Genomic DNA, 23,559 nt, shown 5'->3' on the forward strand with positions numbered 1-23,559 from the left:
TTTAGCCAAGTCCTGTGTAGCTCTCAGAAAAGCTCACTGAACAGTCTGCCCATTCTGCCCTACTTAGCTGGCTGGAGTTCCTGGGCACTCTGTTAAGCCTGGAGAAAGAAGATCCTCACCATTCACAGCTCTATTTTTAACCCCAGTGGCTGTTTTTCCTGAAGTCTTGGCCTGGCTGGTCTGTCTGGCCTAAAAAGGCAGGATCACTGTATCATGAGTCAGGGGTCAAGCTGAGAAAGGAACCTATTCCATCTAGACCCAGGACTTTTCAGGGCAGGGCAACTGCCTCTGGTCCTTAGTGAAGACCAGCTCCATCCCAAGCCAGGTAATTTCCCACTCTGAAAGGAGGCACACTGAGGTCTCCGGGATGGAGGACCCCTATTTGTCCTATCTTGTCCTTCCCCTCTTTCCCTATACTTAAGTTGATTTCTGTCCAAGTAGCTAGTCAGTGTGTCCTGTCTGACCCCTGGGTTCTGGGTCATTCTAAGAAGGCTATTTTGTGGACACCCGGGCTTTTGTAAAGCAACACGTCTTCTAGTCTTTGTTGAATCAAAGACTGAGATGTTTCTTTGGGGGGCAGAGCAGAGAGGAAAAAAACGTCTGGCCCATAAGAAATCCGTGTCCAGCTTGGGCATGGTGTGTGTATCCATGATGACTATACCTAAACATTTCTGGGCTCCGCACAAGACAAGCCAACCTTAAAATTGTAGCACCCAGCGCGACAAGACAAGACAGTCTTAAATCTGTAGCCCCTGGCATGGCCAGAGCCTGTTACCACAAAGGTTTGTCGCAGGAAGGTCCACATTACTGGGACAGTGAAACCAAGCAGGCACTGGGCTGGGGCTGAGCTGTGAGCAGGCAGTTTGTGTGTCTGCTTCAGCCAGCTTGAAGGGTTTCAGTGTCAGGTGACCGGTCGGTCTCCAAGGTAGGGACTCCCCAAGCTGGCTGGGGACTAGCAAAGGAGATGGGGAACCTTGACCTCTAGAGGGTGGCTAGGATATTGGGGGTCCAGGCTTGCTGTGGGCATAGAGGTTGGGGGGGGGGGAAGCTAGCCTGTTGTATGCTCGGAGAATCCGGGGATCCCATGCCTGGGGCGATGCGTGGAGGATCTGGGTGGCGGGAAGGGCGTCTGTCTGGGCTGAGCTCCAAAGACGGGGGGGGGGGGGGGGGGGGGGGGGGTCGGCGCCAGGGACCCGCGGTGCAGTCTGCCAGGCGCGCGGCAGGAACCCGCCGAGGGAGCAGAGGTGGCGCGGCGCGCGGACGCTGGCGTTGACGCAGCGGAGGGAGGCTGTCGTGGGCCTGGGCCGTGGCCTTGGCCTCAGGGCGGTGCGGATGGAGTCACTTAGGGTCTGCTAGCCGCGCCACAGCTAGCCGGCGGAGAACCGGAGAAGCCCGCCACTGCCTCCGGGGCACTAAGACAACCCAGCTTGAGCAGGGAGGTGCGTTGGGGGAGGGAAGGGATGCTCGTTAGGAGCTAGGCAACCATGTTTCGATCTGTCGGAAAGTTCAAAGGTGAAGCAGCAGCTGACTAAAATCCAGCCTCCGTCTTTTTTATAAGTGGGGAGCAGGGGAACTAGAGACCCTCTTTTCCAAGGCTGGGAAACTGTTGAGTGGCCAGATAAACTCAATCTGCTGGGCAGAGCAGACCTCTCAGCTCTGTTCTCACTGAAGTGACTACCAAAGTGAACATATTGTCTTAGATCCTGGAACGGTGGACGGTGATATTATCTTGGCATTTAGTATTATGATTTCGACTCGTGTCCTGGAAAACCGTGAACGGGTCTCGATTTCTTGGTTCCTTTATTCATTTAACACTTATTCTAGGCAGGTATTTGTGTCACTGACTATGCTAGAAAAGGAATGTCTAAAGATAAACAAGAACCAGCCCTCCATATGGGAAAGCGGAAAAGGTCTCCAGACACCGGTTACTGACGCAGGTTCAGGAAAGGGATGGGCAAGGAGAACCAGAGCTCCAGGGAAACTCTGGAGGTGTTATTATGGCAGACAGAGAGACAGTGAGGTGAGAGAATAAGCCAAGATCCAGGCAAGATTAAGATGGAGTCAGTACTAGGGAGCCTAGGAAGAAACAAAGCCTGGCATGGTTTGGATGCTATCTATGGTTTATGATGAACTTGTCCCGGAGTGAAAGCTCTCAGGTGCAGGGTAAATTCTGGATTAAGAATCCACAATGCTCCAGGATCTGAGTGCAAGACAGTCTAGTCACACAGCCTTTCCTCTCGGTGTAGCACCGCTGTGGCTGGAAATGGGAACCTATCCAGATTGAACTGAGAGGCTCTTGGAGGCTGAGAAGCCAGTGATCAGTAGTGAATATGTTTCACACTTCCAGGAGTAATTTCGGAGGTAGTCAGCGAAACACTTTCCTGGGTATCCTGCAACACTGGCGGTCTCGTAGACGCGAAGAGCACTCATGAAATGTCCCCATCACCGTCTCTGTGCAGTACACTTATTTCTTTTGATGCATCGCCAGATGCATCTGAGGTAGTACAATAAACAGAACAGTCCGTTTTCATAATTGAAAAAATGAAATCGTTGTACATTATTGAGTGCCTATGTTCATGCTGGTCTTCATTGTACACGATATGATTCTGTGCAGGTGAGCTGTTAGGTAAATCTCAATAGCTCTTTGCCTACTCTGGGGCTAGCATCACCTGGAAAGGCCTCCTGGGTAGAGGAGGAATAGGGACTCCCGAGCAATGCTCCATTTGTTCATTATACGAGCATTTATATGAAGTATGTATTTCTGTGCTTTTGAGGCTTCTCCCTCTAACGGATGTCTGAGAAGAGGGAAGGATGCTATGACTTTTAGCCACATCTCCTTTGATTAATTATTAATTATGTTCAGTGGCATAATGGAGCATGAAATTGGCGGAGTAAGATAGACTTGAAATTGAATCTCAGATGTGTCACTCACTGCCTGTGTGACTTTAGACCCGGCATGAACTCAACTGCTCTCTACAGTCAGCTTACAAAGTTGCCACTCCAATCCTTGATGTGTCCATCCTGTGGCCATGCCACCTTCCTTCCCGTCACTGTCTTAACACCTGAGAACACCATTTATCCACTAAGTTCATAATTCTGTCATTTCAAAAAAGGGTTCATGGTAGAATCACAAAGAATGCAACCTTCTGACATTTGTTTTTTTTTTAATTTCTCTACTCAGCGTAATTTCCTGGTTTGGGTTTTATTGACAAGTATGAACTGTACACATCAAAAGCGTTATATGTCTATATATGGGCAGAGTATACATTGGTTAAATTCAGCCCCTCCCTCCAGTGCCATGCCCAATCAGTACAGAACATTATTCAACTTTCAAACTTACTTTTTAAGTTTCTTCATGAGGAAGAATACATAGCACTTGCCTTTCTGTGTCTGGCTTACTTCGTTTGTTTTGTTGGAGAGTGGGTTTTTTAAATTCTTTATATATCCTGGGTAGCCCCTCCTTGCCAAACATAGTTTGCAAATATTTTCTCCCATCCTGTGGGCTGTCTTTTCATGCTGTTCGTGTTTACTGTTTGGAAAGTTTTAGTTCTGTGTAATCACACTTGGCTATTTTTGTTGTTTTGTATGCTTTGGGGAATCCCATCCAGAAAACCATTATTTCTGTTTATGCCTTGAAATACCTCCCATGTTTTCTTCTAGGACTTCCAGTCTGATAGTCAGGTCCTTGGTCCACTTTGAGTTGAGTTTTAGATAAGTCCTTGCAGATGGATGCTCTTCAAGATTTGAAGGAAGTTCTTGGCAGTTATCTCATTGGGTGGATTTTCTGTGCCTTTAATGTTAATCTTTTCTGTTTCTCTCTCTCTCTCTCTCTCTCTCTCTCTCTCTCTCTCTCTCTCTCTCTCTCTCTCACACACACACACACACACACACACACACAGTCTTTAAGTTCACATACTATTTCTTCCACCAAGTCTAGCTGGTTGTTGAGGTTCTTAGGGGTTGTAATCTATTTGATTCTGTGCCCCCTCATGTCCAAGATTTCTGCCTGAGTCTCTCTGATGAATTCTTGTTTCCATCCTACAGTGTCTGCCTAACTTCACTTAGCTGTCAATCTGTGTTCTTGAGGATCTCACTAAGATTTTTTTAATAACCATATGTTAAGATTTTTATCCATTTTAATTTCTTCGAAATCTGTTGCTAGAGAACTATTATGTTCTTTTAGGGGAATATCCTATTACCCCTTTCTTCTTCATATTGCTTGTTCCTCTACTTTGAGATTTGTACGCTTGCTGGGTCAGTGTTTCTACCACTTTTAAGGAGTGGCCTTAGTAAAAATCTTTCTTCCGAAGATGTGTCTTGGAGTGTCAGTTTGTCCTGCAGTGTTGATTTTGATTCTAGCCAAGTGCTGCAGTACAGCTTCCTTGTAACTTTCATGGCTGTGGTTTATAAGTTTGGGCACGATACACAGTGTGGTAGAGTCTCAGATCTGTACTCTCCACGTGCTGCGAGGGTGGAGATACTCCGGCTTTCAGACGGGTGTGGTGTTTTACAGCAGAGGGCGTGGGGTACTCAGTGTAGGATTATTCCTATTAGTTCCATGGTGACCCCAACAGATGGTAATGGTTCCATCCAACTATTCTGTTACTGGCAAGGGACTCTACTTGTGGTGGCCAGGATTGGGACCTACTGTACCACTTGTGGTGGCCAGGACTCTTATAGTGGGACCCACTGCACTCCTATTAGGGTATCCCTGCCCAGTCTTAATGGCATTAAATTCAGAATGGACCATAAGGCAGTTAGACAGCAGTAAGAACTCCAGTTTTTCTCTTTTCTGCTTCAGTGACTGTCCCTGCAGACGAAGAAGCAGGGGCAGAAATGAATACATTTCTTTCAGCAGGTTCTGTTTGGCAGTGTATGGCTGAGGTAGGTCCTGGCTTCATGGAGTACCCCAGGGCTCTCCCAGAAGGCTGCTCTGTATGCTTGGGAATCATGGAGGTCCACTCCCCACCTTATTCATAACAGGCTCCTGAGTACAGGTTTTGGGGAAAAGGTGGTGGGAACCATGTGTCAGTCCTGACACTGGCCCTAGTCCACATGAGCTAACTATATTCTGGGTCTCAGAGAGCAAGCATGTTGGTCTCCTGGTATTCCGAGGCAACACTTCCAATCTCTTAGCACCAAACCCCTACAGAGCAGGGTGTCCAGGAGGTTAGGCACAGTTACCCTGCTGTGCCATGGTACGTTCAAGAGTCAGCTATCTGCAGAGCCAATGTTAGGGTGTTTGTGTAATACAAGAGATTGAGTATGCAGAGAGTTTTTGATCTCAAGATGGGTGCTGGTCACCATACCCTGAACCTTCTCTAAAAACCCTTTTCCCAAAGACAGGCTTTGCTGAATTCTGCTCTACTATGCAGAGTTCAGGCTACTACTCTAAACGGGCTGTGAGCTGACTATCCAGTAGCTAGGACTGCCAGCATCCACAGGGGACTCTTCCTTTCACCTCACTCCTCCCAAAGGAAGACCCCTTTCTACTGTGGAGCTGGGGTAGCAGAGGCTGGGGTACTTTGTTTCTCTTGCTACGGTACCAGGTCTCTGAATTTGACTGGGCTGTGGTCTCTGTTGGGAGGATTCCCAGTGCTTTCTCTTTGCCATCAGCCTCTAAATGCAACTGTGCACAGATAGCTCTGCTTGTTCTTTGTAGAGGGGGAGGGAATACTGGGAGCTTCCTTTTATTCTATTTATTTTTAAAGATTTATTTATTCTATGTTTGTTGGTATTTTGTCTGTGTGACAGCGTCAGGTCCCTTGAAACTTGAGTTATAGACAATTGTGAGCTGCCATGTGGTTGCTGGGAATTGAACCCAGGTCCTCTGGAAGAGCAGCCAGTGCTCTTCACTGCCGATGCATCTCTCCAGCCCCCTTAGTTTTTTTTTTTTTTTTTTTTTAAATAAAAAACTCTTACTTTCGGAAAGATCTATTAATTTATTTTTTAAAGATGTATGCCTCTGTGTGCACCTATGGCAGTTAGTGTGCCTGTAGAGACCGAAGAGGCATAGGTGATCTGGGACTGGAGTTGCAGTGAGCTGCCTGATGGATGTTCAGAGAACCGAACCCAGGTCCTTTACAAGAGCATTAAGTGCTCTTAACCTCTGAGCTATTTTTCCTTCCTCGCGTGTTGAGTACATCTATTCAGCTATCTTGAATATTGAGAGAGTGCTGGTATTTGTTGCCATTCTCCCCTTGAAGGTCAGCTGGATTATTTGAAGCTATTAGGAATAAAGTAACTATAGACAGTTGCATATCAATTTTGGTTAAATGTAAGTCTTCGTTGACTTAGTCTCTTAAGGTAGATGCTTAAAGATATAATTGCTGGATCATATCTTGGAAACAAGGCAAAACTGTGACGATACTGACAAATTGTTTTCAGTTTGGCTGTACCATTTTGCAATGGCTCGCATCTTTGCCAGCGCACGGCATCACCTCTCTGCTCCATTTGAGATGAGAGGTATGTGGTCATATTTCGTTGTGGCTTTAATTTACATTTCCTCAATGGCTAGTGATGAACAGAGCTTGTTTGACTTCCGTATAATTTCTGAAATATGAAAGGTGTCTTCATTTCTTCTGTTTACGTTGTTTGCCTGACCACTGATGAATTTTAAGAAATGTATTTATTCTTTTATTGCTCTTAGTTGTGTGTGTGTGGAGAGGAAGGGTGGGCTTGTGCACGTGGGTATAAGGCTCACAGAGGTCAGAAAAGGGCATCAGATACCCTGGAGCTGGAGTTCTGAGCCACCTGATGAACCGAACTCTTGCATCTCCAAGTAGCACTTGCTCTGAAACCACTGAGCTGTCTCTCTGACCCACTCCTGAGGGTTCTACACATGTTCTTGATGCTGACTTCACTTTGGCACTGTGACAATTTTTAATTTAAAGATATCCAGTTTATTGAGTCTTCGTTCTATGAATCATACTTTTGAGAGTAAATATAAGTACTCTGCCAACTCAAAACTAAGGCTTTTTTTCTATTTTCCCCATATTCATGTGTGTGTGTGTGTGTCTGTGTGTGTGTGTACGTGCATGTGTACATGTATGTGTGTGTCTCTTTGTATGTATGTGTGTAAGTGTACTGTATGTATATGTGTGTGTATCTCTCTGTGTTTCTCTTTTTCTCTCTCTGTCTCTCTCTGTGTCTCTCTGTCTCTCTGTGTGTGTGACATAAGATTTAAGCTGAAGTCTTCTGGTGAAAGTGGGATATTTTTCCCATGGGAGACTCAGTTACTGTGGCTTCAATTGTTGGAAATCTGTTGTGAGATGACATATGACTCTCATTAGTTGAAATTATTTTCAGAGTTCAGTTTTTTTTTTATCTTAAGAAACAAGGGCTTTTAACTGGGCCCTGTATTTAATCTACACTTCTTGAAGCTCTGGGATCTCAGAAGCCAAGCTTAGGAAAGGGTAGAGAGTTTCTGAGGTTCCCTTTTGCGGCAACTTGCTTGGACACATAAGAGGTCAGTGTGAGACAAAAGACTTCTATAGTGACAAGAATGTAAGGAAAACTGTATTTCCAAATCCTTAGCCTATGCTATCATATGAGTGACCTGGAAGTTTCTAGCACTTGTATCTCATTGGTGGGGAGCCTAGAGAGTTGCGAGACAGCAAGATGATGAGGAACATCACTGTCAACTAGAGGCTCAGCATGTGTATAACGCTGATTCTTCCTTTGATTGTAGAGATGTGTGTGGCTTTTTCTTCCTGACTTATTCTATTTCTGTGACTACACAGAGAGTGTGACCTCTACAGAACCAGCTGTCAGAAACATATGTGTTTTCTAAAGGGTGTTGATTTCAAAGGAGAAAATGTTGCCACCTTGGAAATTCCAGGTCATGGTCACCAATGCAGTGAGCTTCCCCATCTTGCACCTTGTCTGCTTCAGTGTTCCTGGAATCACAGTAATGGATTGGGTGGAGCTGGTTGTCATGGTTACAGGGACAAAAGACATCAGAGATGTAGCAGGTGGAAGCCAGAGTCTTAAGCATGCTGCAGTGCAGAGTACATTCTGAACTTGGAAGAAATGTTCCAGAGCACGCATTGCACCTGAATGTCTGGCTTGATATCCATCTGGCTTGTAGCTTGTCTTTCCTTAAAATAAAGTGACAGAGTGAGTCTTGTGGTACAAGTTATTTATTAGATGTTCTAATGTTCACAGTGTTGAGCATCCACCCACACTTCTGCTTCTTAGTTGTACTGTGCATCATATAGCCTGAAAGAATTCTGATCTTAGACCCTGGACCCCTGACTACTTCACACTACAGAAGCAAGAGTGGAGTGATACATTCTAGTATTTTTTTGGAACCTTTGCATGTAAGACAAACATACATTTGCTTTCCCTTTATATCTATTCCCTGTTCCAAACAAGACACAGATTGATGCTTATTATACTGAAATTTTGTACAGAAGCAAGTTCTGCAAACAAATTCTAGATTTGAAGAACCATCATGGTAAGAAAGCATTGCTGTAGAGAATTATGCAAGAGCTACCCATTCCCCTTACTGCGAACATGCACACAACCATCCAAAGAAAGCACTGTGAGTCTGAGTCTTTACCACCAGAGGTCATCTCAGTAATATCTTTCTTTGTCCCTCTGACAATGTGGGACCCTTCCTCAGACTCTTGTGTTCTGAGTTGTAACAGCAAGCTCATCTTTATGTCTGTCCTTGCAGATGGCGGTTAATGATTGCTTCAGTCTGACCTATCCTCACAATCCCCACCCAGGAGATTTGATTGAAGTGTTCCGTCCTTGCTATCAGCACTGGGCACTGTACTTGGGTGATGGCTACGTTATCAACATTGCACCTGTAGGTAAGATTTGTTTGGGGGGGGGGGGGCTGGGAGCTTTTAAGTTGTTTTTGTATTTAGAAGGGAGCACAGATAAAATCAGAAAGCAGATAAAATGCAGAAACTAAATCCCACTAATTTAGAACATGATATTCAAAGACCAAAGCATCTTTAAAAAGATTTCACAGACTAAATAGCATTAAGATTAAAAATCTCTATTTAAAAAATTCCTAATTACAGATAAATGACTAACTGAAGAAGACATTTGCCCCAAACACGGCTAAGCTCTATGTCCTTATGTCTCACACAAGTAGGCGATTTTAATTAATTTGGCAGCTATTCATAGGTTGTGTAATATGTGATGAATGTTACTTTCAGTGTTGCAGCTACAGAGCTATATAGATATCTACACAGTGGTACTTATACTCTCACAGACAGTGGGAGTGAAGAAGAGCAAATTATCAGACATGTTAGGAAGAATGTAGAAAACCCAAGTAAGGAAGATGGTCGGTGAAGCCCTGGATCTAGGAAGGTAGGAGGGGGGAAGGGGAGAGGGGGCTGCTACAATTAGGGCAGTCCTGAAAGGAAGCAGCATTGGAAGTAAGATTTTAAAGGCAAGAGAAAACTACTTCCATTGTACCTGGGAAACTGGCACCTCAGAGGAGAGACAGCAAAAGCCAAGAACACAAGCCACAAAGGGAGAAGTCTGAAAAGAGTTGGCAAAGGGAAAGAATAGGCATTTCAACTTATAGTCACCTGAAGATTATATAGACTGAGACACTGACTGATTCCCTACCCATCTCATTAGCAAAGGATAGAATGACAGCACTCGGTGTGGACAGAGATGGGGAAATTAATACAAGGATATGGTTGACAGAAATAGAAACTGATAATGCCATTCACAAAACCAGTTTCACAGTACGTGTTAAGAGTTTTAAAAGATTTCTTATGCTCTGCATCGAATTTTACTTTCTGGAGTCTGGGGAAACATTTAAAAATGTAGACAAGTTTCATTTCTAATGCTTTAAGACAACGACACAATGGCTTAATTTTCAACAGGGGGCTGGTTAAGCACATTATGATTTAGCCACTGGGTGTGAGGTATCTGTGTCTGTTAGAATCCTCGAGTTGTATATTGCAGGAAACAAAAAAGCAAACAAGCAAAAAGACAATTGCATGCTTACATCAGAAAGGGTTGAGCTGGCCTTGGACAGCTCCAGGGTTAGGGACGCCATCACATCAGTCTTCTGACACTCAAGTGTCTTCTCTCTCCTGCTTGTTTTTGTCATTCTCTGACTGTGAAAGGAACTGGGACAGTTCACGAGCTGAGGCTCCATTCTTACAGTTCTTTGACTCATCAGGAAAATGCTAATCTGCTCTCTCTGTGTGTTGAAGTTTAGGAATCATGGAGAATGACTCTAAATTGGCGCCCATTGTGAGCCACAACTCCATTTCTGGAGAATAAGATGTAATACAGCGATTGGCTCTAGCAGGCATTTTGGGGAAGAAATAGGCAATTGTGGAACTATAATAAGATAAAGCAACAATAATAGCAATTTAAAGAGCATATTTTTGGACATGTTTAACTACTTGGGAGATGGTCTTAATATAACATTTTAAAATTTCTAAAGTGTAATATGTGATGTAAAACTTCACTGAAAAGGAATATTACATACATCAGTGTGTACAACATCTGTTCCTGTGTACTTCCAGTGTCTACAGCATGAACTGATGAATGTTGCTGTTCTGTTGATGAGACCAAGGTAGAAGAATGGAAAGATTTCAATTTTAGTCATAACTGAAAGAGAAATTGACATGTCAGTTTATGTAGAGTCCTTTCCTCTTAGTAGTTACAGAAACATGATGGCCATGCATAGAAGATAGACACATGTGGAGACAGACCAGGTCCTGGAATATGCCAAGCCACAAGGAGTCATGGTATAGACATAACAAGCCCAGATTCAAAGGGTCCTGGCCTATCTAGGCAATGATTACCAATAGAGGTATCTCGAGTAAAGAGATGAGACTCAAAGGTTTTTTCAGGCAGGGAAAACATTGAATGGGGCCCTATCTGTGATTTGCCTACTGAAGTTAGCTTCAGGTTTAGGATGTTAGCTTGCTGGCCAGAGGACATGACAGAAGAAAAGCAGAATCTTAGGTGCTTTACAACAGGAAATGTGGGTTTACATTAAAGCCCAGGGAAGAGCAGTGTATGAAGAAGCAATAAGTACAGCTAGGTGGTAGAATCATAACACATTTCTCCTAACCCCTAAGATATCCATTTGCAAGAGTTCACATGCTAGGAAGGAACAGGCACAATAGAAAAATTGGTCAATAATCTTAACCCATAGTTCGCACCAGAATTTCTTCTTTTGTGTTGAATGTTTTATGAATGGAGACAAACTTATAATGACATATCCATCATGGGTTTGCTAGAAATGTATGCAAAAATCTCTCCTAATGCCAATTGTTAACGGCCTTAATTCCCAAGGACAGGCAGAGAATTTCATGCAACTTGTAATCTCTCTCATATAGTACTGTAATTGAGAACACAGTGTGTAGATAAGATGAAGCACTTTTAGTTTATTGCATAAGGAGAAGAGACCAATCTAAGTTCTCCGGCATCTCTAGCGTTCATTCCTAGATGACATTAGTACTCTGTGGATCAGATCACTAAGCCTCACCAACCAACATTCTCATTACAGATGGCATTCACTCATCATTTACAAGTGCCAAGTCTGTGTTCAGCACCAAGGCCTTGGTGAAAATGCAGCTTTTAAAGGATGTTGTGGGAAATGACACATACAGAATAAATAACAAGTACGACACAACATACCCTCCTCTCCCTGTGGAGGAAGTGATACAACGGTCAGAGTTCGCTATTGGGCAGGAAGTAGCCTATGACTTGCTGGTCAACAACTGTGAGCATTTTGTGACCCTGCTTCGTTACGGAGAAGGAGTGTCAGAGCAGGTGAGTTTTCTTTAGGAGGTTTGAGAAATATCCCCCTTTGAGAAAATCCTGTCATGTTAAAGGTTTTACGCTTCAACCAAAATGCAAAGAACAAGAAAAGTTGGAAACACCGAAGGGCAGAGATGGAAGCTGTTAAAAATACAGTAAGTTAGAGATCTAACAGACTAAGACATGGACATTCTGAAATGTGAACTGGAAAGGGGACTTGAGGCAGCATCAAGTCCATAGCTTCCTGTCAGTCTTACTGACCCCACTAATCACAGTATTCAATACTCCCCCACTCAGCAACCTCAAATCAACCACTCCATGTACTGAATAATGTAGCAAATGAGTTAATTAGTAGATTCTTTTCCAGTAGGGAATAGTGGCCAACCAATGACATGTCTTGAAGGGTTGGTAAATTTTTCCTATCTCCTTACAATGCTACTTTTCAACGAAATGTCATATTTAATTCACTGGGCTTCTAAATGACTTTTCATATGTGGACTGACTTCAGTGTATCTGATTCTTGTAATATTGCAATCTTGTAGATTTCCAGCGCTATTTTGTAGTGTTATAGCAGAATCCCAATAAAGCGAATGTTTACCTGACTTGCCTTTGCCTCGCCTGTTCTCAGGCCAGTGTGGCTCCATCTCTGGACTTAATCCAAAAAGTATTAAGGTGATGTAAGAGAATAAAATTTTTAGAAGGAGAAGCCCTGTTTGTCCAAAGTACATACAAAAGTGTTACTTTTTAAACTTAAAAAGCCCAAATAGGTTTATTATTATTATTATTATTATTATTATTATTATTATTATTATTATTTTCATTTTATTTTTAGGAGGAACTCATTGGCAATGTGCTCCCATTAGGAAGTATATTAACAGTGAATGTTCATACAAAGAAAGCCACACACACAGAGCCACAACACAGAGCCACATACAAATTGTTCTTTCTCTTTATGTTGAAAACTAGTGCTGTTAAGAAATGTGTTCTATCTGTGTAATTGGTAATTATCCAGCTAAGTAGTACCTTATTTACAGCCTAATAAAAAAAGCATCTGTTGTGCTTTGGATATATAGTGTCCGACCGAAGCCTTGCATGGCACATTCCTCAGCTGATGGGTGTTTTTCAGACATAACTGGACTATGGGATCTTTGGTAATGATTAAGTTGTTCACTGTATTAGCAAATAATATTTATTCATTTTATTTCTGCTAATGGGGGGACAGTGGTCAAAACAATATAAATATCTGTTATATCAAATAAATAATTTTTTGTATCTACTCTATAACATAGTATCTATGACTTACAAGCCTTTGCTTTTATTGGACATTTATTGTTTATTTTTATTTATGTCAAGAAGGTAGCTCTTCGGGTTAGATACTCTTATAGGAACAATGAAGCCAAAAGAGATCAATCAACCAACTAACCAACTAAAAATCGGAACCAAAACAACAGCAGAATCAATGAAGGTGGTTGGAAGAAGTCTGTGGAGGTGGTAGATACTACATGTGTGGTGTTGGTTAGGATGGCATTTTATTGATGCAAGCCCACCTCCAAATATATCAATTTGTACATATTAAATATCTACAGCCTTTTTACTTGCTAATGATACTTCAATATTGTGAAAGCGTGGTTAAGTAAGAACAGATTACAATCCTCTTACTTGGAATTTTATCTGAGATTTACCATCTTTTACTTTTCAGACAAAGACTCAAAACCCATGGGGGGAACACTTCCTCAACCAATAGTGGAAGTGGTCTCTAATGGATACTTGTGAGAATGGTGCACAAACATGCCTAGTAAAGGCATTTTTGAAAGTGGCTGTTTTTCTTTATTCTCAGCTAGCTTACAAATGAATGAGACTGAGACTACAGTTTATTTAATAGAGCCAGGTAACACAATACCTGGGTAGTTATTGTTCTATTCTAATCCTCTAAACGAATCTGGTTACCTTGGAGCCCAAATCCCTGAGATACTTGCATATGGATCTGGCCCTCTGGGCTTCAAGTGTGTGCTTCCATGTCTCCAGGACCCGTTTCTCATGGCAAATTTCCCCTACCTTGGTCTCTCCCAGAATCCTTTATATTCCCAGAAGTTCCACCCTCTTATCTCTATTACCTAGTCACTGGCTTTTCCCAGCTTTTATTGACAAAGCAGAGAATAAATGGTGAGCATTGTTTATACAAACTGAAGACAGGAGACTATTAACACAACCATTACAATGCCATGTTTGGATTGAAACCAGATAATGGGATAAAGAAATAAGCATTTGAATAATACAAGGATAATACACAGAGCACAAACACATCATCCCTGCAGAATCTACCCAAGTGCCTGCACTCTATTTGTGTGAGCTAATGTGCTTCCTTTATTCAGTGGTGGATGACTTTGGGTACACCATATATGCTTTTTACTGTACCCTTGAGTTATTTTATAATTAAAAATTTAGAAGTATTTGAAGTCTCTTGATTAGCTATATTACAGATTTTGTCCTAAAAACATGTGCTATGTTTTGGATTTACAGCACTTAGCCAAAGGCTCATATGGCATGTTCCATAGCTAGCAGTTATTGTGTTGAGAAGTAATCAGATCATAAAGTCTAATGCCTACAACGAATGGGTTCATCTACTGATAGGTTCCTAATCTGATGGCATTATTGGAAGGTGTGTAAGCTAAATGGGACAGAATTGGAAAAAGCAGGTGGAGGATGCCTCTGAAGTAGGTGTCTTGTCTCCACCTATTCCGAAGTGTCTCTGATTCCCACCAGTCCTAAGGGAAGCTGCTTTCTTCCAGCACAACGGAACCTTACTCTTTAGTGACCTTAAACTTAGAGATGTTTCTTTGCGAAATGACAATGATTTGACTTTTTAAAAAATACATAGAAATGATTTAAAAGGTAGAAGAATTATGATCCTGTTTATGTTTTCCACTGCTCTTTTTTATAGTTGCACAAAAACCAACAGGCAATCTCTAGAGTAGTTTATAAAATTACAACATTGTCCCAACTCTAGAACAGACTCTCTGCTCCTTACACATGTACATCCTCCTCCATCTGTGTCTTCTTCTTTCTATATTTCTAAAACATTGGTGAGCAAACTTTGAAAACTCATGTCAATCAAAGACCATAGTTCACATCAGAATTTCTTCTTTTATGTTGAATGTTTTATGAATAGAGACAAACTTATAATGACATATCCATCATTATACTAATAACTTCCCTGCACTGAAATTATTCTGTATACTACCTAATCATATCCCTTCACCCTAGACCTAGGCAATCTTATTGGATTCTTTTTCATTGTATGCATCCCTCATCTTTGTTGAATGTCTCATAGTTGGAATCAGGTCATATATTGCCTTTTGGTGGTTTATCAATTATTTTACCTGTATCCAAATTTGGTTTGTTTATTTTTCTATTGATTTTTAAGACTCCTGTGTATATTTTTAGTGAGTCTTTTAACAAATTTTTTCTTTTGTAAATATTTTATCTAGCTTGTGACTTAATTTTTCAATATTACTCAAAGTTCCATAAGTAATATGTTTATTGTTATAGTTCAAATAAACTACTAAAATTATCTATCTTTATATAAAATGACCACACCTTTTAATAAGTCTGCACAAGCCAGTAGGTAAACACACCATGCCTGCTCTTCAGTGCATTGCTGCAGTTGTTGAGTCTCAGAAAATAGACATTGGTAAATTCTATAGTCATATAAGACCTGCTATGTTGATCGTGTACATAGCCTCAGATTCAGCCTGTTTCACTGAGTTCTCACAGATCCTCAAAATGGGGCCTTTGCTGAGGCCTTCAAATATAAGATCTTGAAAAGCCTAAGTGTCCAAGGTCAGACTAGTGATTTTATAATCCTAAATAAGCCATGAGGTAAAAGTTCTGCCATTGTGAGATGTTCAAACATGTAGGTCAGCTCCCACTGTACATAACTCCAAGAGATTGTCCAGTTTAGATGAGATTTTGCTACCTTGAATGAGATGACATGAAAGAGCATTTGGTATTTGAGAAAGTACACATTATGGGGAGCCTTTACTAGAATAGTATTGTCCTTTGATCAAGTTGTATGTCCCTTCTCTAAGCCTCACGTTTATGAGATTTCTCCAATGTCTCAGGTTTCTAGAAGCTGAAAGATACCTAGTCAGTTGTGCTTGCATCTCACTAGGGGCCACCCCAAGCCCAGGAGCCGATGATTTTTCTGGGGTTGGAACCCGCAGTCATTTGACTCTATTTGCTGCCTTATTGAGCTTTCGTGTTTTCAGTTCCTGCCCCATTTGCATGGGTCAGACCTTCTCCATGGCTTCTGACCTTGCTCTTCATTATTCTTGGAGATTTTATGTGACAGCATTTCCTTGCCTCTTTTTTGTTTGTTTGTTTTTGATATGCATGAGCCAAGACATCAGCACGGCCTCAGGTGGCAGTGCAGGCTACTCACATCAGGTTATTTCTCACTTGAGTTTCTAGTTCCTTCTCGCTTCATAGTTTTACAAATCTACTTCTCTTTCTCTCCAACTTGCTACCACCTACTTGTTCATTGTGGTATCATCAGGTGCGTCTCTGGGTGTCCTTGGTGTGCCTCTCACCTTTTGATATTCTCAGTGAATAATTTAGGACATGATGAATAAACATTATAGGTTAACATAAGCAGAAAACCACCAAATAAGTAAAAGTAAAATTACAGAAGAAAATAGGATTTGTAGGGTAAGGCCAGGTTGTCTGCATGATTTTTCTTTCTATTGGAAACATGTTTAGGGGATTAGAAAGAGGCAAAGTTCTAGATTCATTCTGTTGTAATGACATCTTAAGGAAGAGTTAACTTACAGGTTGCAGTACATCATTGGATGGCAGAGCAGAAGATTAAGCAGGTCCTACCCAGAGGCAGTCCTGTATGCTAATGTTACACATTATCGCCGATCAAGGAACTCCCTTTGTCTTAGTTAGGGTTTTACTTCGTGAACAGACACCATGACCAAGGCAACTCCCAGACAACATTTAATTGTGGCTGGCTTACAGGTTCAGAGGTTCAGTCCATTATCATCAAGGTGGAAGCATGGCAGCATCCAGGCAGGCATGGTGCAGTCAAAGCTGAGAGTTCTATATCTTTATTTGAAGGCTGCTACGGGAAGACTGGATTCCAGGCAGCTAGGATGAGGGTTTTAAAGCCCACCCCCACAGTGACACACCTACTCCAACAAGCCACACCTCCAAATAGTGCCACTCCCTGGGCTAGGCATACTCAAACCACCATACCCTTCACATCCAAGAAGTACAAGGGCAAACTACTTGATTTCTGCCTCATGGGCTGGTTTATACTTAGCCAGCTTTCTTATGTAACCCTGGACCACCTGATCAGGGAATGGAACTACCCACAGTGGGCTAGGCCCTTCTATGTCAGTACCCCACCAACATGCCTACAGGGCAATTGGTCAACTGATACTCCCTTCTCAGGTGATTCTAAGCTGTGTCAGGTTGGTAGTTAAAGCTGACTAGGGAAGGGAAGGAATCACAGGTGTAGGCCTACTCCCTGCTAATTGCAGGCTCGAATAACAAAATGAACACATGCTGTACATGTATGGAGTAAATGTTCCTTCGACATGCCTCTGTCTTGCCAGTTGGCAATAGGGTAGCAGCAGTGAGGGAGACAGTACAGTGGTTCAGAAGTATGTAGGTAGAGGCTCCACAGTACAAGCATATGAATTACACAGAGGGAGCTTGCAACTGTGACCTTGGCTAGGTTAGACCAGTCTCCAGATATTTGACAAAAAGTGTTTGCTTTATTTGAAAGCTATGACTCTTGAATCCCAGAGATTTAACGTTGTCTTCTGAGTCTCTGATGACTCCAATATCCAAATATGACTTTTCAGTCATAACACTTCTCTCAAACCCATGAGATTGCAAGGCAAATATTAGCTGAGTGCCATGAAAACCATGAATATTCATTAGCTATCCTCATCATGAGATGATGATTAATACTCTAATGGCTATGAACGTCTGAACTCTTTTATGGACAATTGAGTTTGGGAATGGCTTACTCTGTCTATATGAAAACCAATTTGACATGATAGTTGACTAATATTGACTCATCTTAAAGCGCACCGACTTGGTTTCCTGTGACAAAACACTGTCCAAAAGCAACTTAAGGGTTAGAGTTATGGTTAATGTTAGGGTAGATAGAATGTTTATTTCATCTTATAGGAGACATTTCATCATCGCAAGAATCTAGGGTACAAAGTCACACAATAACCACAGAGGACCGCTGCTTAATGGCTTTGTTCTCCATGGCTCAATTGCTTTCTTTAACAAGCCGGGACTTCCTGTCCATGAGTGGCACTATCCACAGTTGGCTGAGCCCTCCCAGGTCAATCATTAACCAAGATGCCTTCCCCCCATATGCCCACAGGGCAACTCCTCCATTGATGTCCACTTCCCACAGATGACTCAACTTTCAAGTTGACACAAACTGTCCAGCACATGTGCTTACTATATCCTGCAAATAAGAGATTATAGCTGCTTAGCTTAGATCACAGATCATACTTCTGGACTCTGAGTAATAGGCATCCTTTAGTTAGAGAAATGCACACACACACATACACACATGCCCACACACACACATCCCTTTAGTACAGGTCAAATTGTAGAGGCTGCTAGAGTGAGAGCAAGCATCTATGAAGCTTTCAGTTACATCTACACATCTTGCTGGTATGATGATCTTGGGCAATAGAGCAATTTATTTGCAGTCTCCTAGTTTTGCAGAAGAGCACAGCACTCCCGCTCTCACCAGAAGATTATGATGCGCAACCAGGACCCATGTCCATGAGGAGCTTAGACACTGCCAAGAGTTTTAATTTTCGGGAATAGAAAACTATGTGTGTTTGTATGTTTGTGCAATTATAAAAATTACAATTGTATTCATATCTTATTTTGACCTTGGACTTTAAAACACATTCATTGTACATTAAAATAGATCGTTGGTTACTAAAGCAAAGCTGCAAGTCAAAACTGCCATCTTTAGAATAAGATCTCTCTCTCTCTCTCTCTCTCTCTCTCTCTCTCTCTCTCTCTCATTTCCTTTTAGGCCAACCGAGCAATCGGCACCATCGGGTTGGTGGCAGCTGGTATTGATGTCTTCACATTCCTCGGCTTGTTTCCCAAAAGACAAAGAACGAAATATTAGCAATTTATTGAAGAGATTGGAATGAAGAAATTTGTGAGGAGAAAAAAAAAAATCCTGGGGTAAATACTTATTTTGAATGCATCATTATTGCTCGTGATCCACATGATGGATGGCAGACTCTGTAATAAATTGCTTGCTGATTTTAATCTTATCTTTGAGCCAAGAAAAGTTTTTCCCCCACTAGCAGGGATTTGCCGTGGCAGCTTGAACAAAACCCAGTCACCTTTTGATCGAGCCAGCTGAGGATCTTAACAAAACCAAGACCACATTTTATCTTCTACTGTAAATATTGTTTCCTTTTCCCTACAGACACTGTTTTGCCAGAGGTGTGGAGAACCATTTACATCTGCTTCTGAGAGACAGTTGTCAGGGCCAACATCTAAATTCCTATTCCTTTCCTTGTCAGAAAAAGGAACATGAACATATCCAGTATTTTGGATACATGGATACATGGATATCTATCTATGATATATCCAAATACTTAAAAGATCTCTGAATGACAAAGCATTTGGGGTACTACCCCCATATTGCTGCACCTGTGTAGGTGGGGCATGTAAGCAGAGGGTGCTGGGCTTTTGTGTGTGCATATACATGGAATTCTTACATATACATGGATGGACACCTTTGGGTGTCAGTCTTTGGTCTCCACCGTTTTTGTTTTTATTTTATTTTATTTTATTTTATTTTATTTTATTTTATTTTATTTTATTTAAAAATTTTTAGAGACAGGGTATGTTGCTCTTCACAGCTTATGGTAAGCTAGGTAGCCTGTGAGCTTCCAGAGAGTCTCCTGTCTCTGCCTCCATTTCACGGTACGAGTTTTGGAATTACAGAAGTGTACTAACAACCCAGGCTTCATATGGACTCGGGGGATCTGAGCTCAAGGCCTCATGCTTATGTATAAAATGCTTTATCCACTGAGCCCCTCTCAGATCTATTTCTCTCTTGTACTTTCAGGCCCAGTGAGTTCAGGAATCAGTGTTGAACAATGGGCTGTATTTGTATTGATTTAAATGGATCCCTCCAGATTGTATAGTAGCTCGGTGGTTTGACCTTTGAGTCTTGGCAAGCAATCATTAATATTGATGCAAAGTGCTGTATTTATAACGCAAAATTCCTCATCCCTTTAAAGTTGTGAACTGTAAGTCAAGGAATTCCATTCTTTTGCTCTCCCATTTTACTGATTATGCATTGAATTAAACTACTTTTTAATGCCATTTCTGCAGAATTCCTGGTAGCAGCCAGTCAGGAAAGGTGCAATGTAAGTGTTTCTACATGAAGATGGTGTAAGGACATCATAGCATTACCCCGTACACAGCCAACCCAGCATCCTTTTGTGCCGTTATCAAAAGCCTGTCAGTCAATAAGGAAACATGTTAGTAAACATAGGAACAGAAAGTGATGAAGTATGGTAGAGCCGGGTGCACAGGGCTCAATGGAAACCTCCCACCTAGTAAACTGATGTGACCTTGGTGCCAGAAACACTCATGCTGATGAGGGTGAGCAACAGAAGTATGTGCTGCCACTCCCAGCCCAGAGTTTCTCTGTCCCTTCTTTACTTTTCCAACAGACCCTACTTGTTCTAACCCCCAAACTCATTCTTCAGTGTTTGGTCTTCTCAGAAGGCAAAAGGTTACATTTATCCTGGACGCAGGTCTCTGCTCCCAAATGGTAACAAATATGCAGTTTTCTAGAATTTCCTAAGGTAAGGACAGCTGTAGCCACTGGGCTACTTCCCCTGTGTCCTCCCTCGTGTGCTGCCTTCTCAATAAAATATATTTGCAGAGAGCAAGCCAACTCACAGCAGGGCATTAGTCTCTGGCAGAATTTTACCCAGGTCAGGAAAGGTACTAGGACCCATAAGACCCAAAAGCCTCTTATGGCTTCAAGTCAAAACTTTCTAGAGAACTCTTACATTTCCAGAAAAGAAGCAAGATGGTTTTTTTTTTTTTTAATGTCAGAAATGCAGTTTTTAATTCACGGGTTTACTTCCTTATCAGTGGTGTGAGGCTTCGGCAGCCTTGGTTTTCCATAAACATGGCCAACCAATTTACGAGTGTCGGATGGGGTGGTTTTCCTGTGGGTACCGAACACCCACACATTCAATGCAACTTGTACTTGGATCATCTATTTTTCCAACACTATGAACTATTGTCTGGGCATATTTTCAGTAATGGAGTCCAGCTCTATCATGTTTCAAGAAAATGGAATGTACAGACCATCTGCACCAGGTGATAGGTTTTTGGTAATACTAGGAAAGAAATGTCTGTATTTTTATTGAATATGTACATATAACAAATAAAATATGCTCTCTAAATGTCACAATGTATCAACCGAATCTCTTCATTCTACTGAATAGGGCTGTCAGGTAAAGGAGACCTTTGCCTTGACAACTTCAAGGTTGCTATATTTTTTTTCTTTTAATGATAAGCTAACATGCTTCAAAAGGCAGATTTATTTTCTTTTATGTGTACACACACACACACACACACACACAGAGGCATGGCAGGAAGAGGTGTCGGTCAGATCCTCCAGACCTGGAGCTACAAGAATCTGTTAGCTGCTCCTCAGCAGCGGTCAGATGCTCAAACCCTAAAATCTTATAAATAAGACTCAATTCTGTTGATTTTTCTGGCCTGGCTGCATGTTAGTTTCTTCTCTCGTTGCTGTTATTAAATACCTGACAGAAACAACCTAAGCAAAGAGGGGTTTCCTTTGCTCACAGTATTAGAGGGATTACAGTTCATTACTTGGGAGTGTGGGACATCTGGTCACACCGTGTCCACAGTCGTGAAGTGAGAGACAGGGATGCTGGTTCTCAGAATCCTTTTTCATTCTTATTCCATCAGGGACCAGGTCCATGGATGTTACCATCAACATTTTGGGCAAGTCTTCCCATCTCAGTAAAACCTTCCTAGAAACATCTTCACAGACATACCAGAGATGTCTCTCTGACATGATTCTAAGTCCAATTGAATTGACAATGAAAGTTAAACATTACAGCCAGTAAATTGGACAGTTTTAAAACAATCACTCTCTAAGCAGCTATGCATACAAAAAAGCTTAAAGGCAAACATTTGTTTTCATAGGTCTGCACATTGGTGCTATCGGCTTGAGTGACAATGCTTATAATGTCATTTACAGCCATAGTTGCTAACATATTGAAAAGACAAGACTTCAGCATGGCGAACCAAGAGCTAACTTAAGAGACGCCACACATTGTGCTGTTAGTCACATGGTTGCTATTCATGGCATTCAGTTGATAAGTTGCCCATGATGTGGAAGGTCTGTTGTATCAGCAGAATTAGGTTTAGTACTTCAAAGAAAATCTAAGAGTTATTTTCAAGTGTTCACTAGAAGTATTTCCTCTCCACCTAGCAGTCAGGGTGACACACATTAAAGGCACTAGCTCGTGTATAGAACACATTGTAAAGGATGCATCCTGTTGTTGTCTTTAATAAACATCTTTGATGATTTGAGTAATTAAAATGATAGAATGGTTGCCCAATAGCCTGGAGATTCTCAGTGTGGGTAAAACCATCATAGGTCCTTTCTATAGAATTTGGTTTTACGATAACCAATGAGTTAGAATTTGAATTTTTGTGTATTGACAATCATAATGAAGACAACATACTTTATAAAGTGAAAAACACATTTGAACAGTTTATTTCATTATTTTTGTCTATTCTGCACTGTTAGATTCACTGGCCCCATACAATATACCTTTGGAATGTACAAAGTTGGTATAGTTTGCATACATTTTAGCAATGCCATGCCTGATTATAAAAGTTTAGCACCAATCCCTATTCTCAACTTCCACACCTCTCTGGCTTCCTGTGTAGCTAGGGTGGAATTAGTAATCTTATTTCTCTAATAAAGCCACACCAAAGATGCAAACCAGGAGGCATTTCATTGATCCTGGTCAAATATATGTACAAGAATGTGGTTCACAAATTAATATAAGATTAAGGAAACTTACATCAATTAATATATTACTCAAACTTTCAACTGCCAAATGCTACCTCAGCTTTTCTTCTCATCTGATGGCCATACATTCAGTTTCATTGCATGAGACCTGTCCATTTAGAACAATACAATATGAATATGGGTTATTAAAATGGTGATCTGAGACATGCAGTTTTCTGTCCAGCTAGTGAAGGATATAATTAATGTTAGGTTCCCTGCTGCAAGACTCTCGGCATGTTGAAGTGCACTGAATGCTTTGATGAAGAGAGAAGGGTACGCAGTTTTCCACCTTTCCACAATGTTTAGTTTAGGGAACAAAGGGTAACGTTGCGGAACAGGCGTGACAGCAATTCAGATTACAGTCTGGTCCAAAAGTGCTGTTCTGAAGCTTGCCCTCCCAGCGTGAGCTTCCCTTTGGGGACCTCTTCGGGGCTCTCATAGGCTCTGTTGATGTAGAATCCATTTTTGCCATTGACTGCATAATCTGTCCTGTTTGTGGGAGGCCATGTCGGGTCTTCTGCCAGCTTTCTCTGCAAGACTCTATACTGACTTTTGGAGTAGAATCCAAATTCTTTCTTTATAAGCAGCCAGAGCTCTCTATTCTGAAGGATGGCATCCTGGAAAATCAAGGGAGATGATACTGAAACTATTGTACTTAT

General features: G+C 41.6%; 2 protein-coding genes across 7 annotated transcripts in view; one reads left to right on the top strand and one right to left on the bottom strand.

Annotated features, from left to right (window-relative positions):
* Window positions 1–201: 201 nt before the first annotated feature.
* Window positions 202–19,085, top strand: Plaat1 (phospholipase A and acyltransferase 1). Of its 3 annotated transcripts, none has more exons than XM_076942762.1 (4): window positions 202–325; window positions 8,681–8,819; window positions 11,501–11,766; window positions 18,836–19,085. In XM_076942762.1, the coding sequence occupies exons 2-4, from the start codon at window positions 8,681–8,683 to the stop codon at window positions 18,932–18,934; spliced, it is 504 nt and encodes a 167-aa protein (XP_076798877.1). In that variant the 5' UTR covers window positions 202–325; the 3' UTR covers window positions 18,935–19,085. The 3 variants fall into 3 exon arrangements, with proteins under 3 accessions (XP_076798877.1, XP_034370597.1, XP_034370596.1); XM_034514706.2 differs by lacking the exon at window positions 202–325 and adding an exon at window positions 840–925; XM_034514705.2 differs by lacking the exon at window positions 202–325 and adding an exon at window positions 1,233–1,439.
* Window positions 19,086–22,568: 3,483 nt separating this feature from the next.
* Atp13a5 (ATPase 13A5) overlaps window positions 22,569–23,559 on the bottom strand; it is a 130,435-nt gene continuing 129,444 nt past the window's right edge. For 3 of the 4 annotated variants that reach the window (XM_076942759.1, XM_076942758.1, XM_076942760.1), the window contains one exon: window positions 23,112–23,517. In XM_076942759.1, coding sequence (XP_076798874.1) covers window positions 23,257–23,517 — 261 coding nt within the window. In that variant the 3' untranslated portion in view covers window positions 23,112–23,256. Of the gene's footprint in view, window positions 23,518–23,559 lie in introns of all 4 variants that reach the window. The other variant, XM_034515275.2, reaches the window with a different exon arrangement.

This window comes from Arvicanthis niloticus, chromosome 12, assembly GCF_011762505.2.
Source record: "Arvicanthis niloticus isolate mArvNil1 chromosome 12, mArvNil1.pat.X, whole genome shotgun sequence".
Classification (NCBI taxonomy): Eukaryota; Metazoa; Chordata; class Mammalia; order Rodentia; family Muridae; genus Arvicanthis; species Arvicanthis niloticus.